The sequence below is a fragment of the Chaetodon auriga genome, chromosome 1 (assembly GCF_051107435.1).
Source record: "Chaetodon auriga isolate fChaAug3 chromosome 1, fChaAug3.hap1, whole genome shotgun sequence".
In the NCBI taxonomy this organism is placed as follows: Eukaryota; Metazoa; Chordata; class Actinopteri; order Chaetodontiformes; family Chaetodontidae; genus Chaetodon; species Chaetodon auriga.
The window spans coordinates 19,186,951-19,207,874 of NC_135074.1; the positions used below are offsets into that span (position 1 = coordinate 19,186,951).

General features: G+C 39.9%; 3 protein-coding genes across 3 annotated transcripts; all 3 read left to right on the top strand.

Moving 5' to 3' along the window:
• The first annotated feature begins 802 nt into the window (after positions 1 to 802).
• bola3 (bolA family member 3) lies at positions 803 to 2,556 on the top strand. Its single transcript, XM_076737758.1, has 4 exons — positions 803 to 967; positions 1,084 to 1,198; positions 1,564 to 1,652; positions 1,902 to 2,556. Exons 1-4 carry the CDS (start codon positions 899 to 901, stop codon positions 1,965 to 1,967), a joined length of 339 nt encoding a protein of 112 aa, XP_076593873.1. The 5' UTR covers positions 803 to 898; the 3' UTR covers positions 1,968 to 2,556.
• A 1,166-nt stretch (positions 2,557 to 3,722) lies between these two features.
• Positions 3,723 to 16,534, top strand: vat1l (vesicle amine transport 1-like). Its single transcript, XM_076728372.1, has 9 exons — positions 3,723 to 4,219; positions 4,827 to 4,956; positions 5,181 to 5,396; positions 5,754 to 5,896; positions 7,807 to 7,910; positions 9,909 to 9,964; positions 10,161 to 10,355; positions 13,744 to 13,827; positions 14,602 to 16,534. The coding sequence occupies exons 1-9, from the start codon at positions 4,005 to 4,007 to the stop codon at positions 14,698 to 14,700; spliced, it is 1,242 nt and encodes a 413-aa protein (XP_076584487.1). The 5' UTR covers positions 3,723 to 4,004; the 3' UTR covers positions 14,701 to 16,534.
• A 1,453-nt stretch (positions 16,535 to 17,987) lies between these two features.
• On the top strand, positions 17,988 to 20,260 carry clec3a (C-type lectin domain family 3, member A). The gene is made up of 3 exons (XM_076737771.1): positions 17,988 to 18,181; positions 18,286 to 18,372; positions 19,087 to 20,260. Exons 1-3 carry the CDS (start codon positions 18,070 to 18,072, stop codon positions 19,482 to 19,484), a joined length of 597 nt encoding a protein of 198 aa, XP_076593886.1. The 5' UTR covers positions 17,988 to 18,069; the 3' UTR covers positions 19,485 to 20,260.
• The last annotated feature ends 664 nt before the right edge of the window (positions 20,261 to 20,924 follow it).

Below are 20,924 nucleotides of genomic sequence, written 5' to 3' on the forward strand. Positions count from 1 at the left end.
ACAGGTGTTTCAAATAACAATAACGACTGCATTTCATGTGGTTACGCCATCTCAAGGGTGTGGGCCTTTTTCACCGCAGACATTTTGACATGTAAAAGCAGGAAAAGCAGAGGTCTAAATAATAAAATTACTGATGGCTGAATCGAATTTAGCTGCTTCAGTTTCAGGGTCCTGGCATGGTGCATGCTGGCTCACCGTCACACTGTCACATCTTACTGGGACACATGAATAGAACAGAGCCATCGTTAATGTTATCAGTGACACCTGTGGCGTTTTTACTGCGCTAAGTCAAAATGCCTGCTGTGAAAAAGATCTATTAGGCCACAGGCTGGACAATTTGTACATGGTGCCCATGAAAAGGCAATGTTTTGTTTATTTTGGCTCCAAAATTTGGGAAATTTTTAATTCACATATCAGGGTTCAGACTTAGCATTTTCTCTTCCTCATGTTTATGCATTCACTATCACATTATATACACATATATACATTTTACTTTATCAGTTAATACTTCAGAATTTTTCAGGATTCTGTGTTTCATATCTGATTTTCTATGTACAGAAATTAAACTTGTAGGCATACATGACTCATGGTTTTTATGGAGCAAAATTAATGACTGTTATATACTACTGTCTATTTTATCTTACATTTATGAATCTTATTTTATATAAGAAATATCAGTCCAGTTTTTCTTCTTTGTGGTCATAATACACATATGTTTGTTATGTATTATGTATGTTGTACTGGTTTTATTAGGGCCGTCAAAAAAAAAAAAAACATGAAGTACCCGGATGTGTGACGTCATAATACTGAGACGAAGCCGTCCGAGGACATGACTTGTTGAATAACTAGAGCGGATTCAACAAACGTCCCATGTCTGAACTGACGCCACATCTGCATAATGTTGGCTTGTAAACGGAGCTTGTCGAGCACGATGATCTCTGCTCTCCGGGTTCTTCGCAGTAATCAAGTAAATACACTTTTTTTTATCAGCTTTGGCACCACAGTTCAGCGGTCTGTCTGCGATGCTAACAGCAGTGCGCTAAACTTGACACAGCTCATCGCTCCTCTTTTCTACCCTCTCAGGTTGGCCTTGTGCAGAGATGTCTGTCCACACAAACAGACGGAGAGGTCCGCATCGCAAACATACTGAAGGAGAAGTTTCCATTAGCCTCGTCGCTCAAAGTTGTGGACATATCAGGTAAACACGGATCTGACTGGTCAAGTGACTGGTCAGGTCATCTTTGGGTCGAGCAGAGGCTCTCTTAACATGCACTTTCCCTCTGCTGTTTTACCTGATTAACTGGCAATGAATTGTTAATTCTATAAGAACTTGTTCCAGCTGTTCACTCAAACCATGAGGTTTACACATACTGAAATGCTTTTGAGTTTATAGCTGCGCAGGTACATAAAATGGATATATTCCAGATGTCCAGTGCCTCTGAAGCATAGACGTCACAATAATTATTATATAGATCTGCTCTTATTGTTATGTAGAAACTAGATGGGCACAGCATACACGTGGGAAATGACAGTGTTGTTTGAGTGACTCTGTACTGTGTCCAGGTGGTTGTGGGGCCATGTATGAGATCCATATAGAGTCCAGTGAGTTCAAAGGAAAAAGGACTATTCAGCAACACCAATTAGTCAATCAGGTAAATCTCATCAACAATCAGTATATTACCTCTGTCAGTATGAAATAATGTATGGCATATGACACTTTTTTAAATTGTATTGTAATATAACACGTGCAATTGTGTTCTACGGTCCATATCAAACATGCTTGTGAGATTGTAAGATTATTTCCTTAATTTTGGTGGACATGTTTATGGAACATTTGTAGATGTTTATGCATGTCCATGCTGAATTTTACTCATTAGCGTGTTCTGTGTTGTCTTCCACAGGCACTGAAGGAGGAGATTCAAGGAATGCATGGATTGCGAATATTCACTGATGTTCCCAAACATTAGAGAAAGTCCTGCCATGGTTGACCCACAACCTTTTCCTGTGCTCACCTTATCTGTTATGAATGTACAGTTTTAAAGAGGACATTGTGTAGTAAATGAATTCCATGATCATTGTTAATGTGCCAGTAGCAGAAATGCAGAGTTAGTTTCTCTATGGCAGTAACAGTGTGAAATTTGTAAGAAATGTAATATTAAATTATCTTCTTTTTTTAAGTAGTGAGATATCTTCTACTCTAAGATATGTATAAAACTGATGAACGCTACCATACGCACAAAATGACTTGTTAAAATGCCAGTGAAATGTCAAGTCATGTTGGTTTCTTCCAACCTTCTCAGGGTTGATAGTGATAAATGATAAGCAGTTGACGAAGTAATAAATACAACCATCCTGAATAGTAGGGAATTGCTACGGACCCAAGGTCAGTTTGTGGAGCATTTTTTGGCAATGTCACTGACCACATTTTGAGTTGCTGTCCCATGAAAGTTGATTGATTTTACATCACTAACCACTGACTTCTACATTGCTGTATTAATGCTACCTGTGCAGTGAAAATGCAATTTGCAATAAAAAGCAGCTGCTTTCACCCTCCCACACATGTCTTACTTCAGTGACTATGGAGGCTTTTGTAATTAAAAACTAGTTTACCAAGTTTGAAAGGGACATCAGAAAGCAGGAGGCAGCTGGATGCCCCTCACTAGATCAGACAGAGCAGACTGACTAAGCTATCAATGTTAGCAGCTAGCTAATTTCAAGTCAAGTGAATAAGGGTGATGGACTTACATTCATCAGGTTGTCAGCACTTGACGGGATGATAGTGTTACTCTGCTTCTGCTGGATATGTGAGTAGGCATCTATTAGCACATCAGCCACAGAATCTTTATGGCGATGATAACATTATGCCAGGGCTAACTTTTTGCGTCCGTTACCTTCGTTTCTTCCATCCTCTAATAGCACAAACCAAAAACGGTATCATGTTATCAACTTGTGTCACTTTTGGGGATTTTTGACAAGTGATGGAAAACAGTAAGATTTTTGTTTAAAATATTTTGGAGCAAAATGTCTTCATGAAACGTTAGCTAAAGTTTTCTTAGCTGTTACATCTTCTGGCTTAAAGGTGTTGTATAGAATTACGTTTCCCCGTCAAGTTGGTTTCCGTTAGCCCCGCCCACTCCAACCGGCGAAGGAAGCGCGCGTTCACAAAAATCTCTCGATCCTGTGCTCGTAACACCGAGGTACTACGGAGAGCGGTAAGGCTCAAAACTAACTGTTTAGCGAGTTTCATCGGTGGAACGTCTCATTTATGAAGTTAGACAAGCAACATGACTGTTTAGTTACATTTTGCAAATGGGGTAACACAAAAAAAAACAAAAAAAACGTTTTTATGTCTTTATTAACACAACCAACTAATTTATTTCTGCCTTAGTTGCCTCAGTGTTTTGATGCCAAGTCAGTACCTTACTTGATTTTCGAGCCATAGTGGATCAAGACTGAATATAAAAAAGATGCAGCAACGGTCCGATCAAGCATTATTGTCAAGTGCTGACACAGAAAAGACATTAACTCCTTCGGCCATAATTAAGTCTAAGTTATAGCCCTGTTACATGCTGAGAGAAACCGTCCAGGAGGTTGGAGGAGACAAACTTGTTGAAGGATCATCGGAGGTTGCATCCTGGATGTACGGGTTGCATTATCACACTTTTGCACACAGTGAAGTGTTTTGCACACACTTCACCAGCAGATGGTGCACTTAAAACTTCAACCCGTTGAAAGCAAAGGCAATACACAGGGTTGAATTATAATGCAGATTCTTGAAACTTCAGTGGAAGTAATCACAATCTCTGTGACTTGAATAATAATTATAATAAAATAAAAAATATTCAGGACAAAAATTCTGCATGACTGAATAAAACTGGAGCCGGTGAGATTTCAGGCTCCACTGAGGATAACCATCCATTCAGCGCAGGTCTGTGCACAGGCTGCACACCACATCACTCTGAGCCCCGAGGAGGAGCGCAGAGCCACGGCAGCAGGTCTCCGACATGGCTAAAGAAGGAGCAGACATGACGGAGGAAACCGAGTGCATGATAGACAAACATGTGGGGAAAGAAGCAGAAAACGTGGAGTCGTCCGGCGATGCCAAAGAAATGCGAGCGGTGACATTGGCAGGTTTCGGAGGTCTTAACAAACTCAGGGTGACCAAGAAGGCAATGCCCGAGCTTCAGGAGGGTGAAGTGAAGATCCGCGTCAAAGCATGGTAAATGAAAACGAAGACATCACTCACACATTTTATATGTACTTATGGATTGCTCTGGCCTCCCCGTTGCATGCCCACGACACACTGTATTTATGAGTATGAACGCTGAGCAACACATCTTGTAGGAAAATTTCGCAGTCGTGAAGCCACAGGTCTTTTCTGGAGCAGTCTGGCGCTGGAGCCCATTCACACCAAGCAAAACGAAGAGCACACTGGAGTCAGCATTTCTCAGGCAGATCCAGTCATTTTCAATCAGAACCTCTATTCGGTAATTGGTGCGTTTACAGGGCATTGATTGGCTCCTTGCTGCAGAAGATTACAGCTGAACCTAAGCATAGTGTTTGTGTAACCTTGAGTCATGAAAACAATGTTCAATAGAGAATTCCTGTGGATTCCGGCCTTGTGTTCATTTGGGAATAAAGACTGACTCACTGCTTATCATAACGAAATAAATAGCACAGGGCAATAACAGCTCATACTAAATAGTTCCATTGTTTTTTAATAGCTGCCAGTGGTTAGAGACAGTTCAGATGCAAAATTTACTTTCTAAATTGAATCAGAGGGACTTCATCAACAGCAGGTAAGGACCTTTTATGCTTTGTTGCAGCGGCTTGAATTTCCTGGATCTGATGGTCCGCCAGGGGACGATTGATAATCCTCCAAAACCCCCTCTTGTCCCGGGGTTTGAATGTTCTGGAATAGTGGAGTCAGTGGGTGAAAACACAGCAGGATTTGAGGTAAGTGAAATGAAGGAAGTCTGTAATGCTGTGATGTATGAGTGAACGTCAGTCTCTGAGCAACCGTCTGTGCAAAACAAAACTGGAGATGTTCTGTCAGTGTAATTATGAGATATCCATTTCACTTGATCAATAATTTGCTAATAACTTCCTCCTTAGTGCCACATGCTTGTTTCCCGTCAGTGTGTGCTTGTTATCCAGCTACTCTAACGTGTTTCTTTCAGATAGGCGACAGAGTCATGGCTTTTGTGAATTACAATGCCTGGGCAGAAGTTGTTTGCACACCAGTGGATTTTGTCTACAAGATGCCAGATGAGATGACTTTTGCTGAGGCTGCTGCATTCTCCCTGAACTTTGTGGCCGCCTATATGATGCTCTTTGAGGTTGCCAATCTGCGAGAGGGCATGTCAGTGTTGGTTCACTCAGCAGGAGGCGGTGTAGTAAGTGCATCTGTTATCTGACTATTGCACAGCACAACATGAGCTCCAACATCTTATCCAGCTCTCATCTGAACTGACGGCTTCATATCCACAAATGGAACAAGCTGTTTGTCTGTTATTGCTTAATAACTGTTGTTTAGACTGGACTTTAAATTATTTCATACCAAAATTTCTTGAAACCATCTTGAGAAATGTAAGTTATGGAATGGCTGAAAGAAAGAAATGCCTAATCTGTTGTTAAATCGCTTGATAAAAAGCTTTACACAAATTGGAGCTCTGTGTAATTAAATTGTACTTTTGCCTTTCTGTTGTGTTCTCAGGCACTGATACACTGCTGCAACTGTGTGTTATTTTCAGGGTCAAGCTGTGGCTCAGCTGTGCTCCACCGTTCCGAATGTCACAGTGTTTGGGATCGCCTCATGTTTCAAACACGCAGCCATCAGAGACTCGGTGACTCACCTCTTTGACAGAAACACCGATTACATGCAAGAAGTCAAAAAGTAAGCACAGACAGTCGGCTGTATTATGGTTGTCCGTATTTCACTGCTCGTGGTGTATTTGTGCAACAGAGTTACTGTTAAAAATGACACGCAGGGCCTCATCGTGCAGCTTTGCTGTAGCATGTTAAACGTGAACTGATGTGGTGATGTGGACCTCACTGTGCTTAGAGGGCTATGCGAGGATGCAGATGTCACCTGTTGCCTTATTTGGTCTTGTATGGTCATGGTCTCCATGGCAACGCACAGCTCATCTCAGAGAGCAGCAGCATTGTGTAGGGCGGAGGTCCGCACTGGCAATGTGGAACAACTGAGCCAATTAGGGCTGAGCACTGATACCCCACACATCCCATCCACAGCGCAGCGTGCTGTTGGCCAGTTTGCAAAACAAAGAAAAGGCCTTTTAGTAAACACTGCCTGAGATTTGATGCAACACGACACATATTTGCTGCGGTTACGATGTGAAGTTTTAATTTTTTTTTTTGAAGATGTTGAAGCTCATCACCATTCTGCCTCCTCTGCTTCAGAGAGCTTTGGCAGTAATTCATGGCTGCACTGTTGAGTCATGTAACCAGGATACAGGCGCTGTACATGTATGAAACATGCAGTATTTTTCAGAATCTATTTTTCAGATTATGATACATGGGAATACAGATTTTTTTTTTTTCACAAGCACTGATTGTTTCATGCTTTCTGCCTTCATGTCAACAGTGGTTGTGGATTAATGTGGCTTTCATCTCTCTGGCCCACACATTCTTCTCAGGATCAAGAGCAAAGTACAATTAAATTAGTCTTTTTACAAAAGGCAAAACCATGGGAATCACAAGACCACCAAGCAGTTTAGCCAAGCAGGTGTCCAGGGCCAGAACACAGAAAGTAAGGAATTATGGTCGCCTTGATAATAACATGCCTTTCATTCTTTCATATCTGTGACTTTAATGAGTCTCATTGTGGCAAAACCTTTTTTATTCCACTGATTCTGTGTGCGATAAGAAGATTAAATCTTTCTGTGACATGATATTAATGATGTTACTGATGAGGAGTAATGTGGGCATTACAAAACATCAGTAAGTTCTTTGAAAGAAAACATGTGGGTTGTACATCACAGCTTTTTCTCCAGAGTAGTACTCCAGAGAATCAATGCTCACATCTTATGAATCCATGATTAGACAAATCCTGAAGCTGCTCCAGAGCATGAATCATACACTGAATATATGGACTCATAAATATGTATATATGTGTTAGCGCTCACAGTCATAAAGAAGGTCGACAGCCATGTCAGTGTAAATGTATGAAGTTGGCCTCTGATTGAACTTTATCTTAACAAAAAAAAAAAGTGTGTGGATGAACTCATCACTACATGATCAGTAGAGCCAAAACAATCCATTAACTGATTAGTGGTTTGACAGAAAATTAATCACGCAGCTATTTTAGGGCTGCAACTGCTTTTTCATTATTGATTAATCTGCTGATTATTTTCAGGATTAATTGTTTGGTGAAAAAAAAAACAATCACGGTTTCCTGAAGCCTGAGGTCATGTCATCAGTCAACAGTCCACAACCCAAAGATATTCAGTTTTTATTGTCTTATGCAAAGAAAAGCTGCAAATTCTTAAAATAGTTGCCAAGTAATTTTCTGTTCAAAGACTAATCGTGTAATCGACTAATACTAATCAATCATCTTAGTGATTCATAAAGCAAAAACTAGAGCCATTCTCTGGTTGGAGCTTCAGTCCTTTACAAACTGAGCATCTTTGTGTTTTTGACTGTTGGTTGGGCCACATGAAACAGATTGAACATTGACGGACCAAAGGATTAACTCCAAGAACATGTGCAGATTAATCAATAATGAAAAGAATTGCTTGTTGTGAATCCTTTTTTTTTGTGGACTTCACCTTCACTTTGATGTTTTAGGATCTCTCCGGAGGGCGTAGATGTCGTGCTGGACTGCCTGTGTGGGGAGAACACAGGGAAAGGCCTAACTCTGCTGAAGCCTTTGGGAACTTACATCCTCTATGGTGGGAACACTACTCCTGCTTTTTGCTGTGTGTTATTGTAACCACTGCATTTTCACTGAGTACTTTCAACGTGCAAATACCCAAATTTGAAGTGTCTTGGTCGAATTTTAGTCAATTAGCTTCAACTTTTAGTTAATTTTAGCAGTTAAGGGAATAGTTCGACATTTTGGGAAACATGCTTATATGCTTTCTTGATGAGAATAACCACACCGTTCTCACATCTACACATCAAATATGATGCTCGAGTGCAGCAAATTTTCCCATAAAGACTGGAAACTGGGGCAAACAAGGCTTGAGATGTGTCTGGCACACATCTCATCACCCACTTGTTTCTTGTTGCCCACTTGTTTCCACTGACTGACTGTATCTCACGCCAGAAAAACTCTGACGTGGGGAGGATAGGAATTGGCAGCTATATGTTCCCTCCACCTGCTGACCAGTCAGAATCCCTCTCCTTTGATGTCTCCTTTGCCATTTCCTCCTCCCCACAACTACCAATAAGTGGTTCTATATCTCCATTACTTTTATCCTTGTGTTCATCATCATTCCTGTTATCTCAATAATGTCTGCTAGGAAAAGAAAGGTCCACTCTAATCTGAGGCTCCTGTCCCTCACAGTCTGTACTGAAGCTTGCACGACTCAATGTTAGGTCGCAAACTAACAAATCATTTTAATTAACTTCTCATAATATTGATTTTATGTTGCTGACTGAACGCAGGCTTGGCAACATCACTGGTGCAGAAGCCCTTATTGAATCAGCCCCTCCTTATTTCAATTTCATCAAGGTTGCCAGAGTTGAAAGGAAAGATGTAGGCTTGCCTTGTTTAGAGTTGCGTTTCAGTGCTAACGGTTGTCTTTCGGAAACATAACATCTTTTGAATACCTCCCCTCCCTCTTGACGTACTTCCTCTGCATCTCTGTACCAGTCATTTATAGGCCTCCTAAATATTCTGCTTCTTTTATTTACGACTTCCAACCCATCTCTGCTGCATCTCTCAGAGACAGTCTCGAAGATAATGTCAACCACCTGGATTGGTTCTCAGTTAGCATGGACCTACCCAGTGTCTCCTGTGGAGTCCTCCAAGGTTCCATACTCGGTCCCATTCTCCTCTCCATCTGCTTGCTCCCCGCTGGTAGAATAATACAGAAATAGAACATCTTGTAATACTTCAGTGTACTTCTACACTGTTGACACTGTCACTGGCCTCCTAGTCACGCCAGAATCCAAATATAAACTCAGTTGTGATTGCATCTTTGCTGTCACGGCCTCTAAACTTTAGTACAATCTCCCATTCTCTCGAAGATCAGCCCCTTCCCTGAGCTCACTTAAAACTCAACACAAATAACGCCTTCATTCTTTAGCAATTATGTCAATTATGTCTGAAATTTGCCACCTTGTTTGTTTTACGTAGTTGCCTACTGTTGCTCCGGCTTCCTCCCACATTGGGAGATTAGGTTAGGTTAACTGGCGCCTCCTAAATTGCCCGTAGGTGTGAATGTGAGGGTCAGTGTGTGTTTGTCTGCTAGGTTAGCTCTTTCCCAGTGTCCAGTTTTCATGCTAAGCTAAGCTAACTGTCTCCTGGTTGTAGCTTCATTTTTAATAAGCAGACATGAGAGTTGTACTTCTCATCGTAAGCTGGGCAAGAAAGCAAAAATGTGTATTTGCCACAATGTTGAACTGTTCCTTTAAAGATGAGGGATGAAACAGTGAGGCTCAGTTGAATAAAACATACCTGAAAATTAAATGTATTGTCCCTCACAGCTACCCTTCTTATCTGATCTCTGTTAATTACTTTAGTTCCCGTCAAGCCTTATGAATCAAGTAACAGCATTAGAGGGAGATTGAGTCATTAGTTTTACAGATCTAAGGGTCTGAAGGTGCCAACTGTTTCTCCATCACCTCATCCTTCATGCTTTGTGACCGCTTATTATTGACCAATCACTTCTGTCCTGCTTTTTGCACAGCATACAGCAATCCTTTTATTTCTGTTTTTTCAGGCGCGTCAAACATGGTAACTGGGGAAACAAAGAGTTTCTTCAGCTTTGCAAAATCTGTGAGTCAGAGATGCTGTCTGTCATCATCGTTTGAAAGAAGCAGTACCCTGTTACTATCCAATGAACATTTCATGGCAAATGAAACATACACACACACACACACACACACACACACATACACATACACATGAATGAGTCATCCGGATGAACTTGTCTCTTGTCTTTTTTTTATTTTTGTTTGTTTGTGTTTTCCAGTGGTGGCAGGTGGAGAAGGTTAACCCTATTAAACTATATGAGGAGAACAAAGTTATAGCAGGATTTTCGCTTCTCAACCTCCTCTTCAAGCACGGAAAATGTAGGCTTGTGAAATCCGTGATGGACAAACTCTTGGGTCTCTATGACCAAAAGAAAATCAAGCCGGTCGTGGACTCCCTGTGGGCGCTGGAGGAGGTAAGAGCCCGGGGTGATCAGAGGGGATAAGACAGTGAGATCAGCGATGAGCAAATTAACGATGAACTGGTTACAGTAGTGACATAAGAAGACAAAACACCTTGGGCAGCATATAAACTGTTGTTTGTCACTGCTGCTCTCTGTGGGACATTGTCAGCTGTTGGACATTCTTCCACAGATGGTGGGTAGGTTGCATCTTCCTTTTCCTCAATTATTATCACACCCACACAAAGCTCTCGCGCCAATCACCTCACATTCCCGATTTCTACAAAGTCTTTGACTGTGTTTCTGCTGAATCTTTGTACGGTAGACAGCACACATAATAATCACAGTATGTACATTATTGGCCTTGGATCATCTGATCGATCATCACAGAGAATATATTGAATTTTAAAATAGAATTAACATTGTCTTGCTGATGCTGTGTCTATGACATGCATCCTGTCTGTGCTCTGTAGATTATTATCTAAGCACCGCCAACTACAGAAAGCATTTTCATTGCCTCCTTGCCAACAACAGCCACTTGTCGCACAGACATCAAAAAGTAGCAGTGTAGTGTGTGCTTGCTTATGTCTTTAGCTTGGCCATAGCACAGCTGTTTGATTGGGAAATCTTCCTTAACTCCTAAGTCAGGAGATACAACAGCATCACACTGAGCAGCTGTTTGTGTTCAGGTGGACTAACTTACTGATAAATTCAGCCCCAGAACCACAAAGTTTGCCTCTGCGTCCTCTTCTGGACCACACGGGAAACCACTGCAAACAATCTGTTGCACTTAGAAATTTTATATTCAAATTCAAGAGGTCAGATAATTATTTAGTCTCACATTTGAATGAAAATTTAAACTTAAAATTAAAAGTGACGACCCTAGTGTGCAAACTGTGCTTAACTGATTCGTGTTGTTGTACCTGAAGTAGGAAAGGCAACGCCATGAACATTTTCATTGTCTTTGACACACTGTAACATAAGCAGAAGTCTAATTAGCTTGAATATGTGAAAACACCCGTGTGGCTTTGCAGGGCCTTTGAACTGAGCGCTTTTGCACCAATCGCTAAAAATCTAAAGTCACTACAGACTTCTATAGTCCAACATTTTGATAACACATCTTACAAGTAAAATGTCTTCATTTATCTCACACCCAAAAATGCTCTAAGAATTCAGATAAAAGGCGAGGCAGTGCAGGTAGTACATCACAAGAAGAAGTCTTTCTGAACTTTCTATCTACAGTCAGAGCGAGAATGCGTTGACGAAATGATTGCTGTCTTCAGATTTTCATTTCTCATGGGAAACTGCCCACATAGTGTTGTCATTAAACTTTGGCAGATTGCTCAGGCCATTCACTGGAACTATTGCCCGTGAAGAATCTCATTAGAGGGGAGGATGGCGTGGGATGTAGTGTCAGGGGCAAAGCCTGCCTCATTTGTTGATATGCCTGGATGGAGAATTCAGTGGGCGTTGGTTTTCGCGTTGACCATGGCAACCTTTTTTTCTGGAATGTAAAGCTGGAGACTGTGTGTGACTGAAACAGAATAACGTGAGCTTGTCTGACCAACAGCAGTTTCACTTATGAATCCCAAGGTAAAGGCTTTGTGGAATACTAAAAAATAAGAGTCAAAACGCGTTTAGTATCTCAACGTTAATTGATTGAAAGTGCAAGGAAAGTAACACCTACAGTGCAAGTAGATCTAATCCCATCTCCTCTGCAAACTTGCTGTCTCGCAGTAGTGCTGAACAAGTTTCTGACCTATTTTTGCTGTTGGCTTGATTTCCGCTATTTCTTTTAACAAATGAATGCTTGTGACACAATGGCATCCAGACAAAGACGCACAGTCAGTTGTGTCTTTGTGTAGACTGTAATGAGAAAGCAAGATTCGGCATCCTGCATAATCTTTTGTGATGTGTGAATTTTTCTCTGCACAGTTGAGTCAGACAAGTTTTAATGAGTAGCACTGATGTTTTACTGTTTACAGCTTTGACCTGCCAGGTATGTTGTTGGACTCAGACCAGAAAGTGCTGCAGTAAAACCAGAATCACAATAATTGCACAATTGTAGTACCCTCAAAAAAAAGCTTTCATCAAACTTTACTTCTGTTATCCTTTTGCCAATTAGATGGTGACACGGAGCCACAAAAATATAAAATATCTGCTCAGTGGTCACAGTCACAGCCTCATGTTGTGAAAATTCTGACATTAATTAACATATGAAAACCACACAAAAATTGTTCAACAACTAGTAACAAGAACGATAGAATACTAGAATACTACTGCTGCTAATACTATAAAATAACAATAATAACAATATTTACAATAATAATAATTGTACATAGTAATATATATGGTGATAAATAGTAGCATGTAGTACTAATAAAATGTAGTTTGTATATTTTTGAAAGAAACATGGTGTCTGTTTTACTGTAAGGTTCCGTTTAATTTGCTCTAAATTTATATTTTCCTGCCTTCATGGACAACAAAAAATCTCATCACCTAAATCTGTTTTAAAAAGGTAATTAGGAGATGGAAGTTGAGAAGAAGTGGTGAGAAGATGAGTAAGCCCAGCGTTGTGTTAAAACAAACTGAAGTTAGCAAAAGGTTATTTCACACGTCATTTATACTCACATAAATGAGACAAACATAAACGGGATATTGTGTCTTTTCAGAGCTGAGGACTTTATAAAGTTGGTGTAAACTTTTTTTAAGAAGGTGAATGTTGAAATCATTTTCGTTTTTGCAGGATTTGACTCTTTAAAGTTGTGTGAGAATATGTCATCTCCTGCAGAAATGTGTATTATTCACATCATTTGTTATTAGAGTCCACTCTGCCATGCAGGTCTAAAGCTGGTTAATCAGATCTCTTAAAACAGCCAGAAAACAGCCTGTGTAGTTACAGAAATCATGGGTAAAATGAAGTGATGTACTTGTGTGCTTAGTATAAACCATCATTTTTACAGAAAGTGTTCAGTTTCATGTCAGATGTGGCTCAGCAGGGTGAGTCAGCATCATTTTCTCAGCATTAAGACCATTACTGTGTTTTTCTATGAAACAACCTGGATTAGACTTTCAGATGTAGAAACAGCCTGATACTCTCTGATAACATCAGATAACTTTGAGTTTTGCTTGGTTTAAATGAAATACACCGACCACAGAGAAGAAAGAAGCACATTTATTTTATGCTAAATTAATGCCAGTCAACTAAAATTAAAGGTCCATACAGAGAAACTCAACTATTTGTTCTTGTTCCTGTTGTTAATTACTAGATATTGTCATGCTATTTTTAGATGTTAAATATAAGAGTCATTATTTTGTGAGATTTCATTGGTGATATCACACTATTATTCTCAACAGTTCAGCTTGTTGAAAGTAAGCTGCTTTTATTGTCTTTCGTTCTCAGGTAAAAGAGGCCATGCAGAGAATTCACGACAGAGGCAACATAGGAAAACTCATTCTTGACGTTGAGAAGGCTCCCACCCCTCTGGTAACAAGAACATTTTGTTCCTAGTTAATGGAAGGAATGAAATCAGAGCGCGTACATCAACAGACCGGCTGTGCAGCCCGGCCATTGGGCTCCGTTTGTCAATAAAGACTGACCTTAAGTTTAACAGCAGTTCTACAAAGATTTACAATTTTCACAGCAGCTCATGTAACAAGCACCTTTTACGATAAGAGTGGCTGAATTCATTTCAAGCTAACACGCCGTTTGTATTCCATATTATAACGTAAAAATAATGAACAGGACACACAACAGACAGTGTCTGAGCTTAAAATGTGACACAAAACACATGAAAGTATGATTTACTCTTACAGCTTCCAGTTTGATGTATTTTGTATATTATTATCACTCGATGAAAGTAAAACTAAGATAATTAATTTAGTTTGATTTGATTAATCGGGATTCCAGGTTAGAAAAAAAAAAAACTCTGAAAATTAAAGTATATGACATCGATGGTTGCGTTTACATAACTGACAGGAGGAAGAAGAAAGAGGAAGATGGCAATAAACTGACAGATGTGAAAACACAGAACCAGACTGGGGGAGTTCCATCAAGCTACTGACCATCAAAAAATGCTTTTTAACATCATTTTTAATGATCATTTCTGATGGCCTCTGCATGTTAGCCCATTAGCAGAGGGCACATTTACACATATACTGTCCCGCTTAAGCTCAGCTCAATGCTGATGTTCAACTTTGCGTTTCTGTTTGAGTCTCTCAGTATGCGGCTAATGATCGCTGAATACTATTTCACCACTAGATGGCCAGCGACAGCACCGAGACCAGCGAAGCAGGAGAGGAAGAAGAGGAGCCCGAGGGAGACAACGACAGCAAGGAGCGAATGCCTTTCATCCATTAAACCCAGCAAACCCCACTGCAACACACCTAGAGACTGGAGAGGCTGCACACACTCCCCACAGAGGAACACAACCACACACACCGTGTTGTGCAGTATGTGTGTAAGTGCAGTGTGTATGCATGTGCTGTATGCATGTATGCATGAATGTATGTGCGCGTGTACAGAATATGCTTGTGCCTCTTGTCTGTTATCTACTGTTTGTCAGCTGATTGGTCAAGCGACATGTGCCACACGGGCAACAAGTGCCATTCTCCACATAGTATTATATTCTTTATTAGGAAGTGGTGTTGTGCTAGCCAATGATGTGAATAGGTTTGTGTCCATTTTCCAGTTAAATGTATCTGCCAACAGTTTCTTGGATTAGCAGCAGACTGAGTAAGCATGCTAACTTGCTGTTTTCCCTTTCAGATTAGCACCCTTAAAAACAGATTTAGCAAAGCACCTGAGTGTCATATCATGTCTGTCCTCAGAGATGTCCGTCATACAATCCGAGCGTACAGTTGACACATGTTTGAGGAAATCTTTTGATGCTTCTGACCAACAGTGAGTCATTTTCTTGTGTTACAATAATAATGTGGAAGGGCGTAGAGGTAGAAAAGTCAGTGTGTAGATATGTGCATGCTATTTTACTTTTAGGTGTCAGCCGTGTAACATGATGAGATCACCAGTGCCTTGGAGCTTCACACAAGTGTTTGATACTTGAACTGCTTTCCGCTTATGAAGTTCGCATTGAACAAACAAAAAAGGTATTTTTTTCACAAGAATATTAAAGAGGTGGGTAAACTTTTAAAGATCATATCATTTGTAGGAAAGTGAATCTATGCTGCCACCAGAGCGCTGCCATATTTTCCCACTAAACTGTTTATTCAGAACTTTTACTAAAATACTTCATATACGACACCGTTCAGTGTTACATTTGTAGGCAGGTCAGATTTTCAAGCACTGGCATAAAACAAGAATGAGTTTCAAATTTCTATCTGTGTCAGGGTCTTGCAGATCATATGTAAATACAGATGAACATGACATCAGTGAATTCTGCATTTTCTGAGTGGAAGGTCATGAAGTGATCAGTCAGACGGCAGTTCAAAGTCGTTTTCTTGCTGGTGCCTCACAACAAAAGTGCCATAAGACTCCAACATAACTTATTTTTACAGTGAGCTGGTGCATGCAGGCAGGGTGATGTGTCTTACTACGACAGATGACTGACCTGTTTTTATTTTTCATTTGTCAAAGTAAAAACAAAACTGCATTATATTTCCTTTTCGCCATTTCTTCGGCCGTGCTTATTCAGTGTGTTTTCTATTGGCTAGCCTTCTGAAATATTTATTACTTGACTTGAATTATTAAAGCAAAAACCAGAGTACACATCCAAAAGTATTCTCTCAACTATTATAACAAGAGAACAAGTCTGATTCATAATCATGCCATCTTAAGAAATTCAAAACAAGTTAGTAACAGCAGGATTAACAGGGGGAAGCAGAATGATGACCGTTTGGGAGTTGATGCTGATGGCTGCACTAACCTTCAATTTAGAAATGGATTCCTAGACTTGGAAATGAGGACACACCTTGGAAATACATCTCACTTTTGATGCCTTTAATGTCAGATCTGTGTGTGTGCGTGTGTGTGTGTGTGTGAGAGAGAGAGAGAGAGAGAGAGAGTATGTTTTTGAGTGTGTATTCATCTTGCATTGTTTAAAAAAAGATTAGAATGTGTCTAAAGAAGCCTTGTAGTGAATAATTCCTTATAAACTATGGTTTACCTGTGGTCGTCACATTTTTTGTTGTGTACTTTCTTTGAGTACAGCTACTTGAATAAATTTATCTGCAAAGTACTCCATGATCTGATGGCGATTTCTTTGTTGATTGTTTGATTTAGCTTCACATGAGATTTGCACCCTCCCCGGAGGCAGTTATCTCCGTATCACATAAAAAACGTGTCCCTCCCGTCAGTGTACATTACCTTTCAATATTTGCAATATTTTAAGAGTATACTTCACTTTCTGCATAGCCCCAGTTTGTCACCAGATGGCAACCAAGTAAGGGATTTTCAAATCCAGCCTGAATCCATTTATGTACTGTTGGCAGAATAGATGCAAACTTTTATGTGAAGATCTATGTATGTGATCATTAATCACTAATGAAACTAGACCTACTGACCCTCAGTGCAGTAGCTGTCTGTCTCATCCTCAACTCACGGCTAGCTCTGGTTTCATGTGTGCCTCAAGATGAAAAGAGAAGTGTTAGCAGAGGCTGCATCGGAAGAGCGAACAAAGCCAACAGTAAGCTACAGTACAAGACCAGTTCTACTGTATTAACATGTATCTCCCATCTTTTCACTTCAAGACACAGCTTCTAGAACTTTCTGGAAAACAGTATATACTCAGAAGATCATCTTGGAGTAGTAGGTTTATTAATTGCAGCCAATGAAATGATCACACAGTTTTTCATTAACATCCATGTTTGGTTAGAATCAGTACATTCTAGGGGTTATTTCACTGAGGGGGGAAACATGTCATTTAGATCTGTCTTAAAGTTCATGCTTAGAAATGTACAATTTGAAGGTTATAAAATGGGAAAACACGTGAGGTGCTTTTGAGAGTTGTACTGCTATACTGAGCCCATATGCCCAGTGGTTTTTCATATTTAGCTCACTCCTCCCATCTTTCTACAACATCTCACTCTAAAAATAACTTTGCCTGCACCAGAGCTGGGACCTGGACTTCCTCGGCTCTAATAGCAGCTTTGTTTTTAAAGATTATACAACTGGAAGTCTGTGTGATTGAAACACTGAATAGGCAGTGTATGAGTAGCAGCAAAATTTATTCGATTACTTGTTTTCATGCATTGAAAGTTGTACATTCAACCCTTGATAGTGTAATTAATACCACTTACTAGACTTAAATCCTGCATTTCACTTGTGGCCTGTAGCATTTGACAGTTCACACATGTTGGCACTTTTTTCTGAGTTGACACAAAGGTGTTAACATTATTTTCCGCTTGTCCAAAAGCGACATGGAAAGGGGGATGGGGTGGAGAACACTCTGTAATAGTGAAGCAGTCAATGAATTTCCAGTTTGTTTGTGAAATGAAAGGGAATACTGCTCAGTGCACCTTGTCCCAAGCAAATATTTATCAAAAGCCAGACACAAGGAAGTCATTATTTACCACTCCACCCTTATACCTCTCTCACCTCCTCCTGATGTTTGGACAAAAACAAACAGAGTTGGAGCCAATGCAGGGAGAGTACCCAGAAAGGCACACAGAGGGCCCAGTATATATTGAGCAGCCAGCAGTGTTTTCGCTTCCTTGCACAGCAGTACAACGTGTGCCACTGTGTCCTGTCCTGTAGGATCCACTGGCCTCAGACATGGCACGCCTGGCCCTGCCTGTCTTCCTCGTTCTTTGCTTCTCTTTGCTCCACTTCAGCTCCGGCCGTCCATCCCGCACCAGGAAGGCCGTGTCCCCTCGTCAGTCTGGAGGTAAGTATGCACATCACACATGGTTCGTAAATAATGTGTCTGCCACCGATGCTCATATGACCTGTTTTTTTTTTTTTTTTTCTTCCGTCTTTGTCAACATTCAGCTGCAGAGGAAGATGGTGTGAAGTCCCAGCTTGAGAGGTTGTGGCAGGAGGTGAATTCACTGAAAGAGATGCAGGCGTTGCAGACAGGTACAGCCTTCACTAGAAAAAGGAAGGTGAAAAACAAAGAGATGGCATTAGATTACTGCAGTCTTCAGTGTGTTTGTTTTGAGAATAAATAAATAAAATGGTTGGTTAATAATCTAATTCTGATTTTAGGTGGCTTTATTAATGTGTTGCTTTAAGAGTGTGCTCACAACTGAGAGGTAACTGGAAACTTAAAAACTAGAGTTTGAACATCAGTCACCAGCAGAGGGCAGCAGCACTCATAGCATCCATTACAGTGTAAAGGAAAAAGTTAAATTCCACAAGTGGAGGAATGTAAGTAACAGTTAATTTATTGAGAATGTGAAAACATCTAAATGATTTTTTTCATTTCTAATTTTGCCTTTTTTGTTTGTTTTTCCTTTTGTTTTTCTTTTTTATAAGACGTACAACAGTTGATGATATAAAAATAACATAAGTGTATTTATTTATTGATGTTAATTTTTTTTTTTATTATGCCCTCTTTTTCTCCATACTATGTTAGTGTGCAAATATGATTATGATAATGTTGGAGAAAAAAATGTTGGAGATTCAAACACTTTGCAAGTATTAAAAAAGATTATTTTTGGGTAATGCCTATAACAATTATTTTCCTATTACTGGGGAACTAAACATTGCAATAGATTTGAACTCTCTGAAAACAATATACAGTAGTTACATTACAAATCAGTTCACTCATTAAGTGCTTTGTATTTTCAGTCTGTCTTCGTGGCATCAAAGCTCACAGGAAGTGTTATCTTACAATTGAGGAACCCAGACATTACCATGAAGCGAATGAAGACTGCATTGCACAAGGAGGAACTCTTGCAATGCCGCGGGACATGATGGAAAACAATGAACTGAGAGACTATGCAAAGAGGAGTGCTGCAGGATCCAAGGACTTCTGGATCGGTGTGGCAGACATAGTGAAAGAAGGCCAGTATGTTGATGTCAACAGCATGCCAGTCAGCTACTTCAACTGGGACCGCTCCAAGAAGCAGCCCACAGGAACGAAGAGGGAGAGCTGTGTTGCTCTTTCAGTGGTTGCACAAGGAAAGTGGTATGATGAGGTGTGTCGCAGCCTCAAAAAGTACATCTGTGAATATGTCATTCCCTAAAGGAGACACAGTGGTCGCTGACAATCTGATGATCTGATGATCATCATTAATTAAAACTGAGCAAAAATGAGTTGTCCAGTCAGTGCTAATTCATGATGGAAACGTGATTTGTTATTGGCTCTGTATTATGACATTTCTTATATTAAATCGTGTCTCTATGGTTATTAATTAGGTCGATGATGAGGTTGTAGATGCACATTTGTAACTGTAATCATTAGATAATCAGGGACATAATGTGACATCAGACATCAGGTTACTTCACTTCATGCAAAGTCCCAAATCCTCAAGTGATGAATGAACAGCACGAGGAGTAAGAAGTTACACAGAATAAACCAAAATTTAAGCTTTTGTTGTTTTGTTACAACTGTTTCACTTTGTAAATATACCTCTTGTTATCAGATTTATTGGCTAAAAAGGCAGCATGTACAGTTCTGAATGGTAAACAGTGTTCAGACCTTTAGCTACAACCTGACTATGTGGCCTTAGCAACAGCGAAGCTCTCATGATGCTGCAGGTGTAGGGCGTTATCTGTACAATCTAAACCATTTGATATTGTAGTGCAACAAATTATGCAAAAGCTGAAGGGGTGTGCAAACATTTTCACTGCACTGTACATAAAAAGGTTTACATCCTGATCACAATGGAGGCATCATATCAGAATATCATCATAAAATAGAAAATTAACTCTGGGGGACTTACTGATATTTTTGGTATTGTTAATAGATCAAATGAAAAGCATGTGTGTTGTCTCAGCAATAAAGCTATTCTTATTCCCACTTTGGCCTCTTTACCATCTCTACCAGAATTATCTGTAAATCCTGGCCTCTGCTGGCATTGATGTCCACTTGCTTGATTACAACAAACAATGAGGAAATTACTCATGCTATGCTTATTTCCTTATTCTATTATACTATCTATCTATTACTATCTGGATGCTTTCATCATTTTTCAAATCATTTACAATTATTATTATTATAATTTTGGTGCACTGAACCCCTTCACCCCCGAAACCATGTCTGTGTCTCAGGACTCAAATGCAGTGCCAACACTCAAAAACAGGCCCTTACATGAAAAGTGTAGTAACAGTGTACAACAGTGCAAAAATGTCCAATTAAATATTACGTGTGTCTTATATTACTTAAATAAATACTGCTTAGGAGGTTCAGGAGGGACTTTTTTCTTTTCTTGGTCTTTTACCCAGTCTTTGGTAAGGTGTGCTCTGCAGTACATAGCATTTTCTTCAGTGCATGTGAGTTTTCTTTCATCCTTGTTGCACATTCTGTGCATGCAAGGGTTGGCCACGTGGACAAGATGACCAATGGGACCCTGTGCATCGTCCATATTTAAATAAAATTACGAGTAAATTTGTGAAATATTTCTTAAAAAAAAAAAAAAAAAAAAAAAAAATCCATCATGAAACCGTGTTGTCCATTTCACTTA